General features: G+C 43.7%; 1 protein-coding gene across 1 annotated transcript in view; it reads left to right on the top strand.

The window, feature by feature from the left end:
* LOC137307995 (mucin-2-like) overlaps positions 1-22,404 on the top strand; it is a 91,214-nt gene that overhangs the window by 68,530 nt on the left and 280 nt on the right. The window contains exons 20-27 of the mRNA XM_067976965.1: positions 454-605; positions 720-858; positions 1,164-1,274; positions 1,586-1,765; positions 3,776-4,015; positions 20,048-20,204; positions 21,159-21,287; positions 22,145-22,292. Of these exons, the coding sequence (XP_067833066.1) occupies positions 454-605; positions 720-858; positions 1,164-1,274; positions 1,586-1,765; positions 3,776-4,015; positions 20,048-20,204; positions 21,159-21,287; positions 22,145-22,292 (1,256 nt within the window). The remainder of the gene's footprint in view (positions 1-453; positions 606-719; positions 859-1,163; positions 1,275-1,585; positions 1,766-3,775; positions 4,016-20,047; positions 20,205-21,158; positions 21,288-22,144; positions 22,293-22,404) is intronic.

Genomic DNA, 22,404 nt, shown 5'->3' with positions numbered 1-22,404 from the left:
AATTATAAAGTCATGCCCACTTGTTATGGACTACCCCACCAGAGGAAATAGTGTCTCTCCATATACCCTATCATATCCTTCAATCATCTTAAACGTCTCAATTAGATCACCCCTTAATCTTCTATTCTTAATGGAATAGAAGCCTAGTCTGTGTAACTTGTCCTCATAATTTAACCCTCTGAGCCCTTGTATCATTCTGGTGAATCTGCGCTACATCCCCTCGAAGGCCAATATAGCCTCTTGAGGTGTGATGCCCATAACTGAATGGGGCACTCCAGATGTGGCTTAATCAGAGCTTTAAACAATGCGATCATAACTTCCAGCCCTTTGTATTCCAACCCCATTAGCCATTTGTTATTTATATTTTGTACCTGTCCAGTAGTTTTTCGTAATTTCTGTATTTGGACCCCTAAATCTCTGAGCTCCAATAAAAGTTTTATTTTTTCTCCACAGTATGCCACAGATTGTGTCTCTGGATGTGTGTGTCCTGAAGGTTTAGTCTCTGATGAAAGCGGTGGCTGTATTCCCATAAATCAGTGCCCATGTGCACACAATGGCGTCCATTACCAATCTGGGGACATTGTCCAAGTGGACTGCAACACATGGTACGTAGCAAGCATTCACTCTTGATTTTCTGTTAATGTCAACTGCAAGATGCAACTGTGGAACCTCAATGCGAATCTATCCTGGTTAATGTCCATCTTATTTCATTTTCTCAGTGAATGTAACAACAGATTGTGGACCTGCACAAAACAACAATGTCATGGGACATGTATGATCTACGGAGATGGGCATTACATCACTTTTGATGGGAAACGCTACAATTTTAATGGGGACTGTGAATATATTGTTGCACAGGTATTGTTGGACAAATATGCATTTCCTTTCATGTTTATTTGTAATTATTATCTTATTTTAATTAAAACAAAAAGAATGACATTATACAATAAAATTTGAAGCCTAAATCAGTAACAACAATCATGAACTGATTCATTCAACAGTGCAATGATGCTAAATCGATCAGTTTATGATTAGTTTTATGCTTCAAATTTAAAATGTTTAGGACTAAGTAAGTTTCTTTTGTGACACATCTATAGCCTTAAAATCACGTATTGTGTGAAGCTGTTAGTCTTTAATTCTGTTTTTATTCATGATTGTTTCAGGATTATTGTGGAAATAACCCTTCCATTGGCACCTTCAGAGTAATCACTGAAAATATCCCTTGTGGAACCACTGGAACAACATGTTCCAAATCAATCAAAATCTTCTTGGGGGTAAGTGAACAGAGGATAAGATGCAATCAGGGTCACCGTCGCCTTGTTCCATGCAAGTGAAAGGACCCAGTGATTTACATTTTACAATCAGTGAAATTGTTCTACTGGGCATTAATATTTTTGTTAGACACATGCTAATTTTTAAATAATTGTTTCTTTTTATTTTTCTATGTAACGTGATATCAGAATGGTAACAATGGCCAAATTCCGGCAAAGAGCATATTCAATAGATACAGGACAGTTCCTGGTGCAATTTATATGTGACTATTTTATATGGTATTTGACTAATATGATTATTTAAAACCCCCCAGAACTCTGAAATAAAACTCTCAGATGGAAAGTATGAAGTGGTGAAGTTTGGTAGCAGTATATACATACCTTATGAAGTGCGTCATCTTGGCATTTACCTTGTGATTGAAGCTAAAAATGGACTGGTATTGATGTGGGACAAGAAAACAAGCTTGACTATCAAACTCAGTCACTCCTTTAAGGTAAGTGCTTATTCCTGAACCTTGTTGTTATTACCAAGGATGTTCTGTACATTGACAGAAATTTAAAATCTATTGAACAAGAAAGTCTTGCATTTACAATGGCCCTTATCAAGCCTCACAGAAACATCTCAAACCCCTTAACGTACATTGAATTACTTTGAGGTGCAGTGACAGTTGTTGTGTTGGCAGAATGCAGGGGCAATCTAACGCACTCCGCCTCTGTGTGTTAGAATGTGGCTTCCAGTTACAATTTTCAGTGCCTGAGCTTGCAATCACAGACTACCATCCAGGGAGTGGTTTTGGAACTTTCTCGAAGTAATGTAAAAAACTCAGCAAGTCACTCTACACGAATGCACCATTCCTGGAAAAAATCTTAACCCTGGTTGGAATGCGCCAATAGCAAAAATTGTAGGAGCAAGCATCCTGCCTGACAATTGGACAGAGAATGATATGCACTGGGGAATAAATAAACCAATGAAAAATTAAATTCAGATCTTTGGAGGATTTAAGTTTGATATAATCACCACTATAGATCAATATTAATAATCTTAGGTTCACATTTGTGTTACTACTCCTTTGAGAAGTTCTCGGTCAGTACTCAGTATGGAAATAATTAATGTTTTGCCATCTTGTTCAAGAGAATAAAAATGGTGAATAAGATAACATTTATTATAAATGAGTGACCATTGCTGAGTCTCCATTCATTACAACATCATTTCAACAGCTTACTTGAACAGTAAAGATATTTGTTGCTCATCTTTAACACACTGAAGGTCCAACACAAATAAATACTGATGGGTATAGCCAATCCTCTTGATCATCGACTGCTTTGGGTTGATCAGTGGCAGGTAACATTGGTGCAACACAACTGCCAAGCAATGACCATCTCCAACAAGAGAGAGAGCCTAATCATCTCCCCTTGACATTCAATACCATAACCGTGTCCCCCACCATCAACATTCATGGGGTTATCATTGACCAGACACTCAACTCGACCAGCTATATAAATGCTGTGGCCACTAGAGTAGGTCAGAGGCAGGGTATTCTGTGGTGGGTGGCTCACCTCCTGATTCCCCAAAGCCTCTCCACCATCCAGAAGGCACAAGTCAGGAGTGTGATGGAATACTCTCCACTTGCCTGGATGGGTTACAACAACACTCAAGAAGCTAAACACCATCCAGGACAAAGCAGCCCGCTTGGTTGGCACCTTATCCACTCGTCTAAACAGCCAGCCCCTCCATCACAAGCGTACTGTGGCTGCATTGTGTTCTATCTAAAGGATACTCTGCAGCAAGTGGCCAAGGCTTCTTCAGCAGCACCTCCCAAACTCATGACTCCACCATCTAGAAGGATAAGGGCAACAGGTGCATGGGAACACCATCACTTCCATGTTTCCCTCCAAGTCACACACCATCCTGACTTGGAAATATCGCGCATTTCCTGCGAAGGTCGCTAAGCCAAAATCCTGTAACTCCCGACCTAACAGCATTGTGGGAGCGCCTTCCCCACATGGACTGCAGCGGCTCAAGAAGAAGGCCAACCATCACCTTCTCAGGGCAACTCGGGATGGGCTATAAATGCCAGCCTTGCCTGCGAATCCCATATCCTGAACGTGAAGAAAATACTACAAGCCGAAAAGAGAATATGGAGCTCAAAACACTAATCACTTCTATTCAAACAAGTTTTTATCACAGAAAAATCACAAGCAGTTCCAAAGTGTAACCATTTTCACGGATCTGCTAAAGGGACATTGCTTTTCTAAAAAAGGGATAAGCAAACTTCTTCCGATTTGCATGTAAATGGATGATGCACTGACATAAATCACTGCATCACTTGTGCGTGACGTCTTTGGAATGATATGGCACACAGTTCTATTCTCCCCCATCGCTACCAAGTTATTTCTTCTGAAAACGCCTTTAAATTAAACATTTAGAAAGAGAGAAAGAAAGCAAGTCTAATAACTTTCCATATTTTCAGTCTAATAATTGGCACCTTTATTGGTTATTACAGGGTACCATCTGTGGATTGTGTGGCAATTATGATGGCAATGTACACAATGATTTTACCACAAAAAGCCAGTTGGTGGTTGTAAACATGGAGGAGTTTGGAAACAGCTGGAAGATGTCTCCTACCTGTCCGAATGTAAAGAAAGGCAAAGACCCTTGCTCAATTAACGTTCATCGAGATGCGTGGGCTCAGAAACAGTGTAGCATCATCAAGAGTGAGCCATTCCAAGCTTGTAATTCTCAGGTACAGCATTGTGCACCCAAGTGTTTCATGTGTCTTTTCACCACAGTATACAAATAATCTTCAAACAATTGTGTACATGAGCAACAATGGTTTCCATCTTCCTGTGTGCAGAAGCAAAAGCACCACCAGAAAACTTCCAACAACTGCCAAGAGCAAAATGTTTTTCAATGCAGAGGGACAAAATCTCCTTAACTTTCCAGTGACAACTAAGAAGTAAAAATGAGAATGTTTCTTTTGGAAATCCCAGAATCCTTTTACTATTTATAAAAACATAGAAACATAGAAAATAGGAGCAGGAGTAGGCCATTCGGCCCTTCGAGCCTGCTCTGCCATTCAATACGATCATGGCTGATCCTCTATCTCAATACCATATTCCCGCTCTCTCCCCATACCCCTTGATGCCTAGTATATCCAGAAATCTATCTGTCTCCTTCTTAAATATATTCAGTGACTGGGCCTCCACAGCCTTCTGTGGTAGAGAATTCCACAGGTTCACCACCCTCTGAATGAAAAAATTTCTTCTCATCTCAGTCCTAAATGTCCTACCCCGTATCCTGAGACTGTGACCCCTCGTTCTGGACCCCCCCCCCAGCCAGGGGAAACATCCTCCCTGCATCCAGTCTGTCTAGCCCTGTCAGAATTTTATACGTTTCAATGAGATCACCTCTCATTCTTCTAAACTCTAGTGAATACAGGCTGAGTCGACCCAATCTCTCCTCATACGACAATCCTGCCATCCCAGGAATCAGTCTGATGAACCTTCGCTGCACTCCCTCTATGGCAAGTATATCCTTACTTAGGTAAAGAGACCAAAACTACACACAATACTCCAGGTGTGGTCTCACCAAGGCCCTGTATAACTGCAGTAAGACATCCTTGCTCCTGTACTCAAATCCACTTGCAATGAAGGCCAACATACCATTTGACTTCCTAACTGTTTGCTGCACCTGCATGTTTGCTTTCAGTGACTGGTGTACAAGGACACCCAGGTCCCTTTGTACATCAACATTTCCCAATCTATCACCATTTAAATAACACTCTGCCTTTCTGTTTTTCCTTCCGAAGTGGATAACTTCACATTTATCCACATTATACTGCATCTGCCATGTATTTCCCCACTCACTCAACTTGTCTAAATCACCTTGAAGCCCCTTTGCATCCTCCTCACAACTCACAATCCTACCTAGTTTTGTGTCATCAGCAAACTTGGAAATATTACATTTGGTTTCCTCATCCAAATCGTTGATATATATTGTGAATAGCTGGGGCCCAAGCACTGATCCCTGCGGTACCCCACTAGTCACTGCCTGCCACCCTGAAAAAGACCCATTTATTCCCACTCTCTGTATCCTGTCTGTTAACCAATTTTCAATCCATGCCAGTATATTACCCCCAATCCCATGTGCTTTAATTTTGCACACTAACCTCTTATGTGGGACTTTATCAAAGACCTTCTGAAAATCCAAATAAACCACATCCACTGGTTATCTATTCTACCAGTTACATCCTCAAAAAACTCCAGTAGGTTTGTCAAACATGATTTCCCTTTCATAAATCCATGTTGACTTTGTCTAATCCCGTTGATATTGTCCAAGTGTCCTGTTATCACATCCTTTATAATAGACTCTCGCATTTTCCCGACTACTGATGTTAGGCTAACCGGTCTGTAGTTTCCTGTTTTCTCTCTCCCCCCTTTTTTAAATAGTGATGATGTGGAGATGCCGGTGATGGAATGGGGTTGACAAATGTAAGCAATCTTACAACACCAGGTTATAGTCCAACTGTTTTATTTGAAAATCACAAGCTTTCAGAGGCTTTCTCCTTCGTCAGGTGAGCGAGTGTGGGATTCCATGGAAGGTTACCGCATTTATAGTCATAGAACAATACCTGGTGATTACAGATAATCTTTCCAACTGCCCGTTGTCAAGGCAATCAAAGTGTTCAGACAGAGTGGTGTTACCTACAGGACCACCGCATACACTAACGGCCAGAACACAAAACAGACAGAGAGAGAGAAACATCCGAAAGAAAGAGAAAGACAGAGAATGACCCGTTGTGTTAAAAAGATAACTTTTTTCTGCTGGTGGGGTTACGTGTAGCGTGACATGAACCCAAGATCCCAGTTGAGGCCGTCCTTATGGGTGCGGAACTTGGCTATCAATTTCTGTTCGACGATTTTGCGTTGTCGTGTGTCTCGAAGGCCGCCTTGGAGAACGCTTACCCGAAGATCGGTGGCTGAATGTCTTTGACTGCTGAAGTGTTCCCTGACTGGGAGGGAACCCTCCTGTCTGGCGATTGTTGCGCGGTGTCCGTTCATCCGTTGTCGCAGTGTCTGCATTGTCTCGCCAATGTACCATGCTCCGGGGCATCCTTTCCTGCAACGTATGAGGTAGACAATGTTGGCCGAGTCACAGGAGTATGAACCATGTACCTGGTGGGTGGTGTCCTCTCGTGTGATGGTGGTATCTGTGTCGATGATCTGGCATGTCTTGCAGAGGTTACCGTGGCAGGGTTGTGTGGTGTCGTGGACGCTGTTCTCCTGAAAGCTGGGTAATTTGCTGTGAACGATAGTCTGTTTTAAATAGTGTGGTTATATTTGCCACCCTCCAATCTGCAGGAACTGTTCCATAATCTATAGAATTTTGGAAGATGACAACCAATGCATCCACTATTTCCATGGTTACCTCTTTTAGTACTCTGGGATGCAGATTATCAGGCCCTGGAGATTTATCGGCTTTCAGTCCCATTAATTTCTCCAGCACTATTTTTTTATGAATACTAATTTCCTTTAATTCCTCCTTCTCACAAGTCCCTTGGTTCCCTAGCATTTCTGGGAAGTTTTTTGTGTCCTCTTCCATGAAGACAGAACCAAAGTATTTGTTTAATTGCTCTGCTATTTCCTTGTTCCCCATTAATTCATTAAATTCTCCTGTTTCTGACTGTAAGGGACCTACATTTGTCTTCACTAATCTTTTTCTTTTCACATACTTGTAGAAGCTTTTACAGTCCACTTTTATGTTCCTTGCTAGTTTACTTGCTGATTTCCCCTTTTAATCAATCTCTTGGTCCTTTTTTTGCTGAATTCCAAACTGCTCCCAATCCTCAGGCTTGCTATTTTTTCTGGCAACTTTATATGACTCCTCTTTGGATCTAATACTATCCTTAATTTCTTTTGTTAGCCATGGTTGGGCCACTTTTCCTTTTGTGTTTTTGCGCCAGAAAGGAATGTATAACTTTGTAATTCATGCATTCGTTCCTTAAATGTTAGCCATTGCCTATCCACCGTCATGCCTTTTAATGAAGCTTCCCAATCTATGATACCCAACTCACTCCTCATACCTTCGTAGTTTTGTTTGTTTAGATTTAGGACCCTAGTTTCGGATTGAACGACTTCACTTTCTATCTTAATGAAGAATTCTATCATGTTATGGTCACTCTTCCCTAAAGGACCCCGCACAACAAGATTATTAATTAACCCCTTCTCATTGCACAATACCCAATCTAGGATAGCCTGTTCCTTAGTTGTTTATGTGACAACAGTGCAGCAGTTTCTCCTTGATAACACTTGTGGCTTGAAGGAATTTGATTTATCCTTATTTAGAATTCAGGAGATTTTCTTCAGCCCCCTTCCCATTGGAGTTTGCTGAAATGAAAGTTGAGGATGCTCTTGGTTTTGTGAAGTTGTATTTTCAGTCTTCCCAGGAGTCTGGGAGATTTTAAGTAATTGTGAGCATCGTGGAAAGGTCATACTTTCATAAATATCAGAATATGGGGTGTACACAGAACATAATAGTCTTCACATGAAGGAAAATCTGGGAGACTCCTTTTTTGTTCAAAGTACTCTCCCATCCCAGGGTCAGGCGATTCCAGAGAGGCCCTCAGGTTAGTTTGAAGTTACTTGTCCTTCCCACTCTTATTAATGAAGCCACTGCAGGCACCTGGGTGCATTCCGTGTAATTGAAAGCACTGGAGTTGCTCGGCAGGGAGGGACATAGGGGGAAAAAAAATTGGATAAGGGCCGTTTTTGGGTGCGGGTAGCGTGATGCGCTATTACCCCGTGCCCAATGACCCCTGCGCAGGCAGGACATGAGTTTCGTCCGGCCTGAGTACTAACCTGCAATCAGGGTTCCCTTCTGGGCCTTGCATGTGGAATGAATGCAATTCTCACTTTCCACCAGCAGGGGGAGCCCAATCTCTTAAAGGGAGGATGTTTCTTAGAAATCTCTTAAAGGTAGATGGTACCTGTTTTTTTGCTGAAAATAACAGTCTACTGTCTGCACGGTGTCTGAACAGAGATCAGTCACCGCACATGTAAAACACAGGTCCCATCCCTATGTTTACACACTGATGAGTTATGTTAAAACATTGAATAAAGGTTGTGCACTACTAAATCCCACATCCTCCAATCTGCACACCAGACCTCACCAATCCGCCGATCTGAGTTGGTACCAGGCCTGTGAGAGAGCGTGCACCAAGGTTCTCTGCTGATACACTAGAGACCTTGGTGCAAAAGGTGGGCAGAAGGAGGGACATCCAATGTCCACAGAGGTGTCGGGTTGTGGGGGGTGGGGGCAAGAGACCCTCCAGACATATACCCAAAAGGCAGTGGAAGGCAGCGGGGACAAAGTCAATGCCAGGGGCAGAGCATCGTGAACATGGATGCAGGGCAGGAAGAAGCTCAATACTTTGACATGAGTGGTCAAGGTGAGTGAGGCCGGCACATCATCCAGACACACGTCCCACTTTCTTGCAGGAGAAGGTGGCGCATATCAGGAGGTAGCAAGTGGCAGTGGCATTTAGCCACTCGAGCCTGTTCCGCCATTCAGTGAGATCATGCTGTACCTGTGACCTCACTCCATATACCCGCCTTAGCCCCATATCCCTTAATACTCCTGGTTCACAGAAATCTATCAATCTCAGATTTAACATTCACAATTGAGCTAACATTAACTGCCATCTGCAGAAGAGCGTTCCAAACTTCTCCCACCCTTTGCGTGTAGAAGCATTTCCAAACTTCACTCCTCCACGTCCTGGCTCTAAATGTTAGGCTATGCCCCCGAGTCCTAGTATTCAAGTCTAGGAGACCTCCAGAAACAGTTACAAATGTCTCGGCAACCAGAAGCAATAATCCAGCCACTAGCCTGTAAATCCTGAATGGTGCCTTTAAATAGCACCAGTGGGGGGCCTTCCTGGCACTTTAAGACCTGTTCAGATGGTCAGGGTTAAGACCGTGCGTTGAGTTGAGCTGTTAAGTCCCATAATGGTGTCTATCACTTTAAATCAGCGTAGCACACTGATTGAAGCCATTTTCTCCCAACTTTACATGATTCCAGTGTTCATTATGTGCGCCTGCGCTAACTCCTATACCAAGATGGCGTCCGGCGCACGTCACGCTGGAAACGTGTGCGCGCAGCCAAGATGCCATCTTGGATGTCGGAGAGGCCGTGTAGCGCCGAAACAACGGGCGCTATACCGCTCATTTTCATGCCCATAGTACTTTAGGGACTCTATGGTGATAAGAAAATTAACAATTTCAAAAAACTAAATTAAATTAAGGTGAAAACAAAAGCAAAACCCAGCAGATGCTGGAAATCTGAAATAAAAACAGAAAATGATGGAAATACTGAGCATCTGTGGAGAGAGGAAGGCAGAGTTAATGTTTCAAGTCTCAGGACCCTTCATCAGAATCCGGTCCATGTCGCCTTGCTTCCTCTGCCGGGCGGGAAATAAAATTGCCGGAACGCTTTCCTGCCAGAATCCTGCTCCGAATTAAAATCCACTCCAATGATTCAGATCTGTTGAGGCCAATACACTTTCTACCTGTGAGATGCAACCAATTTGGATTGAATAATAGAGTTACATATAGTCTACAGCACAGAAACAGGCCATTCGGCCCAACTGGTCTACGCCAGCATTTATGCTCCACATGAGCCTCCTCCCTCCCTAATTCATCTCACCCTATCAACATATCCTTCTATTCCTTTCTCCCTCATGTGTTTATCCAGCTTCCCCTTAAATGCATCTCTGCTATTCACCTCAACTACTCCATGTGGTAGTGAGTTCCACATTCTTACCACTCTCTGGGTAAAGAAATTTCTCCTGAATTCCCTTTTGGATTTATTAGTGACTATTTTATATTTATGGCCCCGAGTTTCGACAGCTCCGGAATTGGAAACATTTTCTCTACATCTACCCTATCAAACCCTTTCATTATCTAAAGACCTCTATCAGGTCACCCCTCAGCCTTCTCTTTTTCTAGAGAAAAGTTCCCCAGCCTGATCAGCCTTTCCTGATACATGTATCCTCTCAGTTCTGGTATCATCCTTGTGAATCTTTTTTGCATCTTCTCCAATGCCTCTATGTCCTTTTTATAATATGGAGACCAGAACTGTGGACAATACTCCAAATATGGTCTAACCAAAGTTCTATACAAGTATAATATAATTTCTCTGCTTTTCAATTCTATCCCTCTAGAAATGAACCCCAGTGCTTTGTTTGCTTTTTTTTATGGCCTTATTAACCTGTGTTACTACTTTTAGTGATTTTTGTAGCTGTATCCCCAGATCCCTTTACTCCTGTACCCCATTTAAACTCTTATTATCCCTAGGGAATGGCCTCCCTATTTTAATGCACCACCTCACACTTATCTATATTGAAATGTATTTGCCAATTACACGCCCTTTCTGTAAGTTGATTAATGTCCTCTTGTAATTTGTCACATTCTTCCTCAGTATTAACTACACCCCCCAATCTGGTGTCGTCTGCAAATTTTAAAATTGTGCTTCCAATTCCTGAGTCCAAATCATTTATGTAAATGGTGAACAACAGTGGTCCCAGTACCGATCCTTGTAGAACACCACTTCCCACCTTTGTCCAGTCTGAGTAACTACCCTTAACTCCTACTCTCTGTTTTCTGTTTTGTAGTCAGCTTGCTATCCATTCTGCTATTTGTTCCCAGACTTCCATGCTCTGACCTTAGTCATAGTCTATTATACCTTATCGAAGGCATTTTGAAAATCCAAACATCTACTGCATTGCCCTTTTCTACTCTTTCTGTTACTTCTTCAAAGAATTCAATAAGGTTGATCAAGCATAAGCCACAGACAATGCACACATAACAGATAGACAACACATAAACACACACACAATACAGACACACAACACATAAACATACACACAATACAGACACACAACACATAAACACACACAACACACACACACAAAATATACACAACACATAAACACATACAATACTTAATCACACACACACAATAGACACATACACTGCATAAACACACACAATACACACAACACAGACACAACATATAAACAAATGCACACACAACACATACAGCACATACAGAACACACACACATGACACATACACAACAAATAAACACACACACAGACACCACACACTACACAACACAATGCACACAACACAAACACACAAACAATACACACACAACACAGACATACACAACACAATACACACACAACACATAAACACAAACACAATATACACAATATGCAAACAACACATATAGAACACAAACACACGCACACAATACACATACAACATATACATAATAAATGAAAAGACACAACACAAACACACACAGATAATACATACAACATATTCACAACACAAACACACAGACAATGCACACACACAACACACAGTACACACACACAACACATACACAATACTCACACAATACATGCACACAACACATACACAATATAAAAACAGGCACACAACACACACAAAACAAAAACACACAAAACATGTAAACGCATACACACAACACATGCACAACACTTAATCACACACTCTCAATGAACACACACAAAAAACACACACAATACACACATTGCATATACACAACACACACAGTAGACGCATACACAACAGATACATAACACAAACACACACATAGTACACACACATTACACACAATACATAAACACACACACAACACATACACAGTACATAAACACACACATACAATACACACGCAACACATACACAACACACACACAGTACTCACACATCACATACACAATGCATAAAAACATATCGAACAAAATACACAAAACAAATACACAAACATGCGCACCACACATACACAACACTAAAACATGCACACAAACATATACAACACATTCACGACACACTCACAACACATACACAGCACATAAACACATACAGACAATATACACACACAACTCACACACATCACATATACAGACACAAAATACACACAACACATGAACACTATACACAATATACAAACACACACACATCACATCAACACACATAGGCAATACACACACAACAAATACACATCACATCAACAGACACAAACACACACACACAATACATACACAACAGATAAACACACAATACAAACACACACACAATACATACACAACACACAAACACACACAATACATACTCAATACATGAATAGACACACACAGACAATACATATATACATAACACAGACACAACACATAAACACATACACATTACACAACCACAGCACACAAACCAAAGACCCACACAACACATATACAACACATTAACACACAACACACACACACACAATGCACACACAACACATACAGAACGCACACACAACACATACAGAACGCACACACAACACATACAGAACGCACACACAATACACACACAACACTCACAACACAAACACTCCGACTATACACACAACACATACACAACACACACAATACACACAACACATGCACAACACAGAAACACACAAAGACAATACATACATAAGAACATAAGAAATAGGAGCAGGAGTAGGCCAATAGGCCTCTCGAGCCTGCTCCGCCATTCAATAAGATCATGGCTGATCTGATCCTAACCTCAAATTTAAATTCATGTCCAATTTCCTGCCCGCTCCCCGTAACCCCTAATTCCCTTTACTTCTAGGAAACTGTCTATTTCTGTTTTAAATTTATTTAATACACAACACATTCACATCATATAAACATACACAAAAAATGCACACAACCCATACGCAACACATAAACACACACAAAGAATGCACACGCATACACAACACACAAACACACAATGCATACTCAATACATGAACAAACACACACAGACAATACATATATACATAACACAGACACAACACATAAACACACTCACACATTACACAACCACAGCACACAAACCAAAGACCCACACAACACATATACAACACATAAACACACAACACACACACACACAATATGCACACACAACACATACAGTACGCACACACAATACACTCACAACACTCACAACACAAACACTCCGACAATACACATAACACATACACAACACACACAATACACACAACACAGAAACACACATGAACACACAAAGACAATACATACACAACACATTCACAACATATAAACATATACAAAAAATGCACACAACCCATATGCAACACATAAACACACAAAGAATGCACACACATACACAACACAAACACACACAGACAACACACACATACAACAAATACACAACACATAAACAAACACACAATATAACCACGCACACAATACACAATACATAAACACACACAACACATACATAAACACACATAACACATACACAACACAAACACACACAACACATATACTATGTGAACAGACTCACAACACATAACAACACAAACACACACAGACAATATATGAACACACAACACATACACAACACAAGCACACACAATGCACACACATAGAACACACAGTACATATTCATACAACACATACACATCACAAACACGCATATAACACTCACACAATAAATGTACATAAACACACATACACAATACACACACAACACATAATACACACAATACACAACACAAACACCCACAATACATAAACACATGATACACCCACACACAATACAACACATAAGCACAAACACACCATGAACACACACAACACAACACATTATCACACACACAATACACACCCACAACATACGCACAATACACACAACACAAATGCACACAATACATATACACAATACACACACAACACATACCACGTACACATGAATACACACACAATAAACACACAACATATACACAACATGCACAAAACAATACAACACAAACATGTTCACAATATGCACACAACATAATAACACCACATCACAAACATATCAGCACGCAAGGACAATACACACACATAATACACACACACAGACAAAACACACATGTGGCACATAAACACACATGTGGCACATAAACACACACACGTGACACATAAACACACACACGTGGCACATAAACACACACACGTGGCACATAAACACACACAATACAAATACAATACACACAACACATAATCACACATACACAACACCTAATCACACACAATATACACACAACACGTGGCCATACACAGATAATAGAGAACAACACACACAATACATACACAACACATACACAACACAAACACACACAATACACACACAACATATACCACACACAGATGTACACACACACACCATACACAATACATATACACACATAGAACAAACAGAACACATACACAACACATAAACACACATGCAATACACACAACACATACACAACACACAAACAATACACACAGTACACACTCATACAACACATACACACTGTATACACATGCAAACACATATACAATACAAACACACACACAACACATACACAACACGTACACATACTACCTGCACAACAATTACACACAACAAACAGAACACATAAACAACACATAAACACAACACACACACATGCACACAACACAGCATATACACAACACATACACACAATACCCACCATATACACACAGAACACACACTACGTACAACACATACACACAACATACACAATACATAAACACATAGCAAACATAATTCACACACAACACACACAACTCACAAACACAACACATACACAGCACATAAACACACACAACACAAACCATAAACACACTACACACACCACATACACAAACAACATATACATATCACATACACGCACAAAACATAGACAACACATAAACACACACCTCACTCACAAACGCAACATACATCTCACACATTCACAAACTCATTGGCCCCGATATTAGAATGGAGTTGGGATCGCAGTGGGGGGGTGATTGGGTGCGTGGGTAACCCGCCCAATAAAAAATGTCCATTTCGCACGCGATTGCGAATCAGTTGGTGCCACTTAACGTGGCTACCGGGTTTGCCGTCTGAAAGCTGTGCAGCGGGCAGACTGCGGGCAGACTGCGAACCCACATCACAGGTTGTCAGCTGGAGGAGCTCTATTTAAAGGGGTAGTCCTCCAATGGCTTCTCCCGGAGCAAACACCGACACACCACAATGGAGCAGCACAGGGGCAAGGCTGCTCCAAGATTCAACGATGCCTCACTCCAGGTGCTACTGGATGGGGTGAGGTGGAGGAGGGATCTGTTCTACCTGGCGGATGGGAGGAAGTGGCCTCGAGGTGGCAGAGGAGGTCACCAGCAGCAGCAACATCTCCCATACCTGGATCCAGTGCAGGAAGCGTTTCAATGACCTAACTAGGTCAGTCAAAGTGAGTACACTTACTCATTCTCCTGCACTCCGTCTTCCACATCACCGCCCCCACCCCCACAACTCATTCTACACTGCCAACACTACTCTATCACATCACTCCTCACACCCACTCAAAGCTCGTCCTCAACTTACCTGCTCTTCCTCAGCACTTCCTCACCTCCCCAGTACTCATCCCACCTCTACAACTCAACCCAATCCTCATACAATGTCATGGCTCTGTCTCATACTCACCCTCTGATGCATCTCATACTGCACCCAAACCAATGCATTCATCGGTTGGCCACGTCACCATCACTCACTCACACGTCTCTACTTTCTCCCCTTATGCACAGGAGAGGGAGAGGACCAGAGGGGGGCCACAACAAATCGTCGTCCTCACAGACGCTAGCAGGAGGAGCTGGAGCTCATCCGAACCCTCGAGTGCCTGTCCATCGAGGACGCCAAGACTGGCACCCGACAAACATCTGGTGACAGAACTTTAACATTCAGCACACACAATATGATTTGATGTCGCAACATGACACATCTGTGATGATGCTTGATATTGCCTTCTGTTCTCTTACAGGCCCTTCAGCGACCGCTGTGACGGCAGAGGGCGATTCCTCAGAGGAGCTCGCGGCCTCTGAGGGTCCATCATAGTGAGCCATCCACCAGTGCAGGTACTCACAACTCGGTGGGTCCTACTCCTCAGTTGGCACCTGGTGAGTTACCACACACGTGAGCACGAGCAGACCCTGGTGGCAGGGGCAGCTGCGGAGAGTCCGCATCAGTGGGAGCACTCTTCTCCAGGTTCTGCGCAGCTGGACGCAGATGCTGAACCCCGGGAGTCATCCTTTAAAAGGAGAACGATCGAGGGACAGCAGCACATTTACGAGGTGCTGGAACAGGTGCCACGCACACTCTCCACAATAATGCAGAGGATGGAGGAGTCCAACTCCTGCACGAGTGGAATGGTGGCACAGATAAGAGAGGGAATCTCTGCGATATTGTCACAGGGACGTGAGGGCATCTCTGAGATAGTGTTGTGGGTAAGTGCGGGAATGTCTGCAATGGAGGGAAGGTTAGCCTCCATCAAGCTTCAAACACAACTCACAAATGAGTCCATTCAGGCCCTGTCAACGGCCGTTCGGACTCAGGGTGAACAACATTCTGCTGCCTTAAACAGGCAGATACACTAGCACTGGCCTTACAAGGCATCATACATGTCCTCCAAACTGTTGTTCAGCAGAGTGGTAGGAGCGATGTGGGCCCAGGGGAGGGATGATGGCGAAAGGGGACATGGAAGTGGGGACACCACTCAAAGCGCTCCCACATTTCACCCCCCTCTCAACCAGTACCCACAATGCTGTCTCCTCTCCAGGTGGCCGAGTCTACCCCTGCACAGGTGCAGGTGGAGCAGCCTTTGGAGGGGCCCTCGCGGGCTCCAAAACCCAGAGGGCGTAGGCCCAAAGCATCTAATCAGTCAGGGCATGAACACGAGCAAACTGCCACTACCTCTGCTGCAGCCACAGGGGATGCACCATGTAGAAGTCGTCGGAAGCAAAAGGCGAAGGTTTTGTAAGCACGAAGGGGATGCACAAGGGTGATTGACGGTTGGTCATGTTTTTTATTTATATTTGCTTTTTGTTAAACTCACATTAAATATTATGATTGTCACCACTACTGCCACATCTTGGCCATTCTCGACTGGCTTTTCTAATAGGGCCATTTCATGAGGTTCACCATGAATGGCCAACACTTGATGCCACCCATTGGGTCACACTACAGTGGGTGTATGTGTAGTTGCAGGACTGTTTTGTGCAGGGGGGGGTGGTGGGTGCTGTTGTGGGTGCTGCTCTATCCAGGTGGTTTGAGGACTGGACTCTTCACACTTTTTGATGTTAGGAGAACCGTTCACATATCAGTGCGTCCCTGGCATCTACTCTGCCCATAGGTTGCTCCTGCTCCTCGTGCTCCTCCTGCTCCTGCTTCTCCTCCTCCTCCTCCTCCTCCGCCTCCTCCTCCTGCTCCTCCTCCTCCTCCTGCTCCTCCTCCTCCTCCTCCTCCGCCTCCTCCTCCACCTCCTCCTCCTGCTCCTCCTCCTCCTCCTGCTTCTCCTCCACCTCCTCCTCCTCCTCCTCCTCCACCTCCTCCTCCTGCTCCTCCTCCTCCTCCTGCTTCTCCTCCACCTCCTCCTCCTCCACCTCCTCCTCCTGCTCCTCCTCCTCCTCCACCTCCTCCTCCTCCTCCTCCGCCTCCTCCTCCTCCTCCGCCTCCTCCTCCTGCTCCTCCTCCTCCTCCTGCTCCTCCTCCTCCTCCTGCTTCTCCTCCACCTCCTCCTCCTCCTCCTCCGCCTCCTCCTCCTGCTCCTCCTCCTCCTCCTGCTCCTCCTCCTCCTCCTCCTCCTCAATGTGGGTGGCAGATGTGGATGGGGCCTCCTCAGGCGGCACCCCTCTCTGTTGTGCCATTTTATGCAGGGCACACACACGACTATAATGCGTCCCACTCTGTCTGGTGTGTATTGAAGCACTCCCCCAGAACGATCAAGGCACCTCGCATCTTGAGCAGCAGAAGGAAAAAAATCTCCCTTGTGCCTAAAATTGCAATTGAGCATGCTCAATTGTAGACCTGGTGGTGATGTGGCTGTCATTATATCGACGCTGTTGCTCGGTGATGGGGTTCCTCACCGTGTGTGCAGGGGTATCCGTTGTTCCCGAGAAGCCAGCCCTTAAGGGTGTTCGATGCATGAAAGAGGGTCGGGATGTTGGATTCCCGGAGAATGAAGGAGTCGTGGCAGCTGCCAGGGAATCTGGCGCACACGTGAAGGAATCTTTTGTGGTGGTCGCAAATGAGCTGAGTGTTGATGGAGTGATAGCCCTTCCAGTTGATGAACAGTCCTGGCTCGTGTGGAGGTGCTCGTATTACTATATGGGTGCAATCGATTACACCCTGCACCCGTGGGAAGCCAGCCACAGAGTGGAATCCCACTGCCCTCTCCGTCTGGCTGAGGTCATCCATGGGGAAGTTGATGTACTGCAAAGCCCTGCGAAACAAGCCGTCAGTGACCTGCCTTATGTGTGCAGACGACTGAGAGATCCCGGCGATGTCACCAGTGACATCCTGGAATGATCCAGAGGCGAAGACGTTGAGGGCAGTGGTGACTTTGACAGCGACAGGTAAGGAGATGCTGCTCGGCCCAGCCGGCAGCAGCTCAGCATGAAGGAGGCTGCAGATGTCTGTGATTACCTGACGACTCACTCTGAGCCTCCGTATGCACTGCTCCTCAGAGAGGTCCAGGAAGCTGAGCCTCGGTCTGTAGACCCTGTGGCGAGGGTAGTGCCTCCTGCGACGTCACTCTCTCTGTTGTTGCCCTCCGTGCTCTTGTGCAGGTATTTGTGGTGCAGCACCGTGTCGTAGAGCTCCACGTAGCGGAGGTGGACGCCGTGCCTGGCGATGATGGTGATGTTGCTCGTCCTCGGTTGTCGTGCTGAATGCAGCCATGACACCCCCCATCCTAACGGTGTGAGTTTGAGTTTGTCTGCAAAGTAGTTAAATATGTTTGAACAGCAGAATTTTGAGTAGAAAGTAAGAATTTTCAGTGAAAACACAAAGATCTCGCAGCCAAAACTTTGTCTGAAAGAACAGAGTGCCCTGCTGCAATAAATGACCTTTTCTCCCCATCTGTCAAATAAGCATTTGAATGTCTCACTGGCTGCCGGCTGAAACACGTCTGTTGCAACACGGAGTGTTTCCCACAGCACGGGAAACACGCTGAGGATCCTTCAAAATGGCACCCCTGCCAAAATGTGGAGAAAATTAAGTAGTTCAACTATTTAAACTATCTCGACAACAGTGTAAAGTGTTATCCTGCCGGCTTTAATTGCCGGTGGGACTTCCTCATTCAGGAGATGCACGCACCCAGACGGGTCACTGGGCGACCCGGAAGTCTGCGGGTTGGAGCCGGACACTGAACCCGAACGGGATTTCCCTGATTTTCGGAGCCCCCCACGCCCCCAACGCACCCGCAATGTCCCGAGAAAATCGAGCCCATTCTATTTAATCAACTGCACCTTTAGGCACAAGGGAGATTTTTTTTCTCTTCCAGAAGGATACCTGTGGTTTTCTAATCTGCGAGAATCCATTGCAAATCCCACATGACTTTTAGAAGGAATAGGCTGAGTGCCAGCAATGGCCTTTTCTCAGTGTATATTTTCTTAAATTCTAAGCACAGCCCAAGAGTAGCTGAGGAAAGAGCTGCAGCATTTTCATTCCTTCTCTTCAAAGACATACAATGTTAGCTATGTAGGTGTGTCCATACGAATATGTATAATGTTAAAGAAAATTGCAGGACTGCTTCATATCTATCAAGATATCCATCTAAGTATTTTTTCATATGAGGTCCCAAACTTTTTCATGTTTATTTTTCAGGTCAACCCAGCCCCATATTATGAGGCTTGTGTACGTGATGCATGTGCCTGTGACACTGGTGGGGATTGTGAATGTTTTTGCACAGCTGTAGCTGCCTACTCTTTGGCCTGCAGTATGGTCGGGGTGTGCATTTCCTGGAGGAACCCTGAAGTTTGTCGTGAGTAATATTCTGCTTTCATTCAATTTTAGGTTTGGGAGGGTATCTAATGCCAGTATTTTCCACCCAGACCCTCACCTCTCAGGGTTATTCACCGTCCACAGCTGAGAGGTCAGGCCCCTAAGTTACGCCTGGATTAACCTTGAAATTTACACCAATCTTCTCGTCGGTGAGTTACGCTGAAATTTCCTGAGAATCTCATTCGCATCATCAAAACCACCTTAAAACAAGTGTGAATCAGTGCAAACAGGCAAAGAAAGCACCAAACCGACACCATATTCCTTCTTAAAGACCCCCTTTATGCAAGAAAATTACAATTTGAAGCCATCAAATTATCATTTATACACATTAGGTACAGCATGTTTAAAAAAATGCAGTTTCTAAAGCCTTCAATTTTGAATGTAACTCACTCTGATGCTGTAAAAGTGCATTCAAAGATACAATAACACAGTGCAGGTCTCAGTGAGAAATAGTAAAAAGTCACTTTAAAAATGGCCATAAAACAACTGATATGTGACTGTGGGTCGTGCTGTGCCTCCAGTTTGCAGCATAAATTTACAGCCCCTTCACAACTGGCATGAACGGAGGAAACTCACATTCTCTGGTGTTTTGCATTGGCTGGAGCTGTGATAATGTGCGGCGGACGATTTCAGCCGATGGTTTCGCTGAATCGGCAGAAAAGATCAATGAAACTCGGGTATTCCATAAAAATGGGCCGAAGTAACTTGCACCCAAATTTCCTCGGCATTATACCATTCTCATGCCGTTGATTCGCTGCAAGTTCTCACGGAATTTCAGGCCAGTGGTAGAATTTCATTTTCACCGCCTGGGTGGTAAACTGGTGGAGTGCATCGCCTGCCCGATATAGAAGCCGAGGCAGTGAAGATGAGAATTTACCCCACGGTGCTTGAATAACAAGAAGAAAAACTCAGCAGATTAATTCTCTCTTTTCAGCTCTGTTTTGTGATTATTATAATCCTAATGATGAGTGCGAATGGCACTATGCACCTTGTGGGATTCCATGTATGAAAACGTGCCAAAATCCTGGTGGAGCATGCTCCAAAATTATCCCCAAGCTTGAAGGTAATATTTCTACTCATTCATTAATATGATAATTTAATTTATTATTTTATTAGATGTTTATTTACAAGCTAAAATTACATAATTTCAGAAATATTTTGTTTGTTCCAGTCAAGTGAACAAAATCCATTACAGACTTTAATTGTGAAGGAAAATCATCCAAAAGATCAACTGTTTCACACTGCCCTGAACAATTTATTGAAATAACAAGTAGTCCGCTTGATCAGTACTTCATCCACTAGCCTAAACATCCACCCACCTCTATCACTGGCTTACCGTGGCCGCAGCGTGTACTATTTACAGGATGCACTGCAGCAACTCACCAAGGCTTGTTCTGCAGCATTTCCCAAACCCACAACCCACTTCGCCTAGAAGGACAAAGGCAACAGATGCACAGGAACATCATCATCTCCAAGTTTGTTTTAAAGTCACATGCCATCCTGACTTGGATGTGTATTGCTGTTCCTTCGTGGTTGTTGGGTCAAAATCCTAGAACTCCCTAACTAACAGCATTGTGAGAGTACCTTCACATCATTGACTGCAGCGATTCAAGAAGAAAGTACAGCACCTTCTCAAGGGTAACTAGGGATGGGCAATAAATGGCAGCATTTCCGGCGATGCCCACTTCCTGAGAATTAATTTGAAGAAAAAGAAACTACACAGCAGATTACATCAACAGTTAACAGGGTTAGATGTAGGGCGACCACTGAACAGCTACAGCTAAATTACTCTGTGATTAGGAGTGAATAAATCTGGTGGAGAGAAAACATGAGCCATTCATTTATCAGGAGCTCACTGATGTGGAGCTGACTACTGTTAGAGAGTGAGCAGTAATCTAACACCATTGTCACATCCCATAGGCTGCTACCCAGACTGTCCTGATGATAAGCCGTTTTTGGATGAGGAAAGTATGCAATGTGTTGCACTGGATCACTGTTCCTGTCATATTAATGGGAAACACTATGAGCCAGGCCAGACTGTGCCAAGCACTCAGAACTGTGAATCATGGTAAGTTTTACCATAAACATTCCGACATTTTCTTATTAATGGAACAATTATTGCATTAATAAAGATTCTTTTCTTTTTGTGGGGGAGGAGGGAAGAGTTTATTTTGTTTTGG

This window comes from Heptranchias perlo, unplaced genomic scaffold (genome assembly GCF_035084215.1).
Source record: "Heptranchias perlo isolate sHepPer1 unplaced genomic scaffold, sHepPer1.hap1 HAP1_SCAFFOLD_117, whole genome shotgun sequence".
NCBI classification, from domain to species: domain Eukaryota; kingdom Metazoa; phylum Chordata; class Chondrichthyes; order Hexanchiformes; family Hexanchidae; genus Heptranchias; species Heptranchias perlo.
Note: the sequence above shows the minus strand (reverse complement) of the source record. Positions and strands in the feature narration are given on the sequence as shown.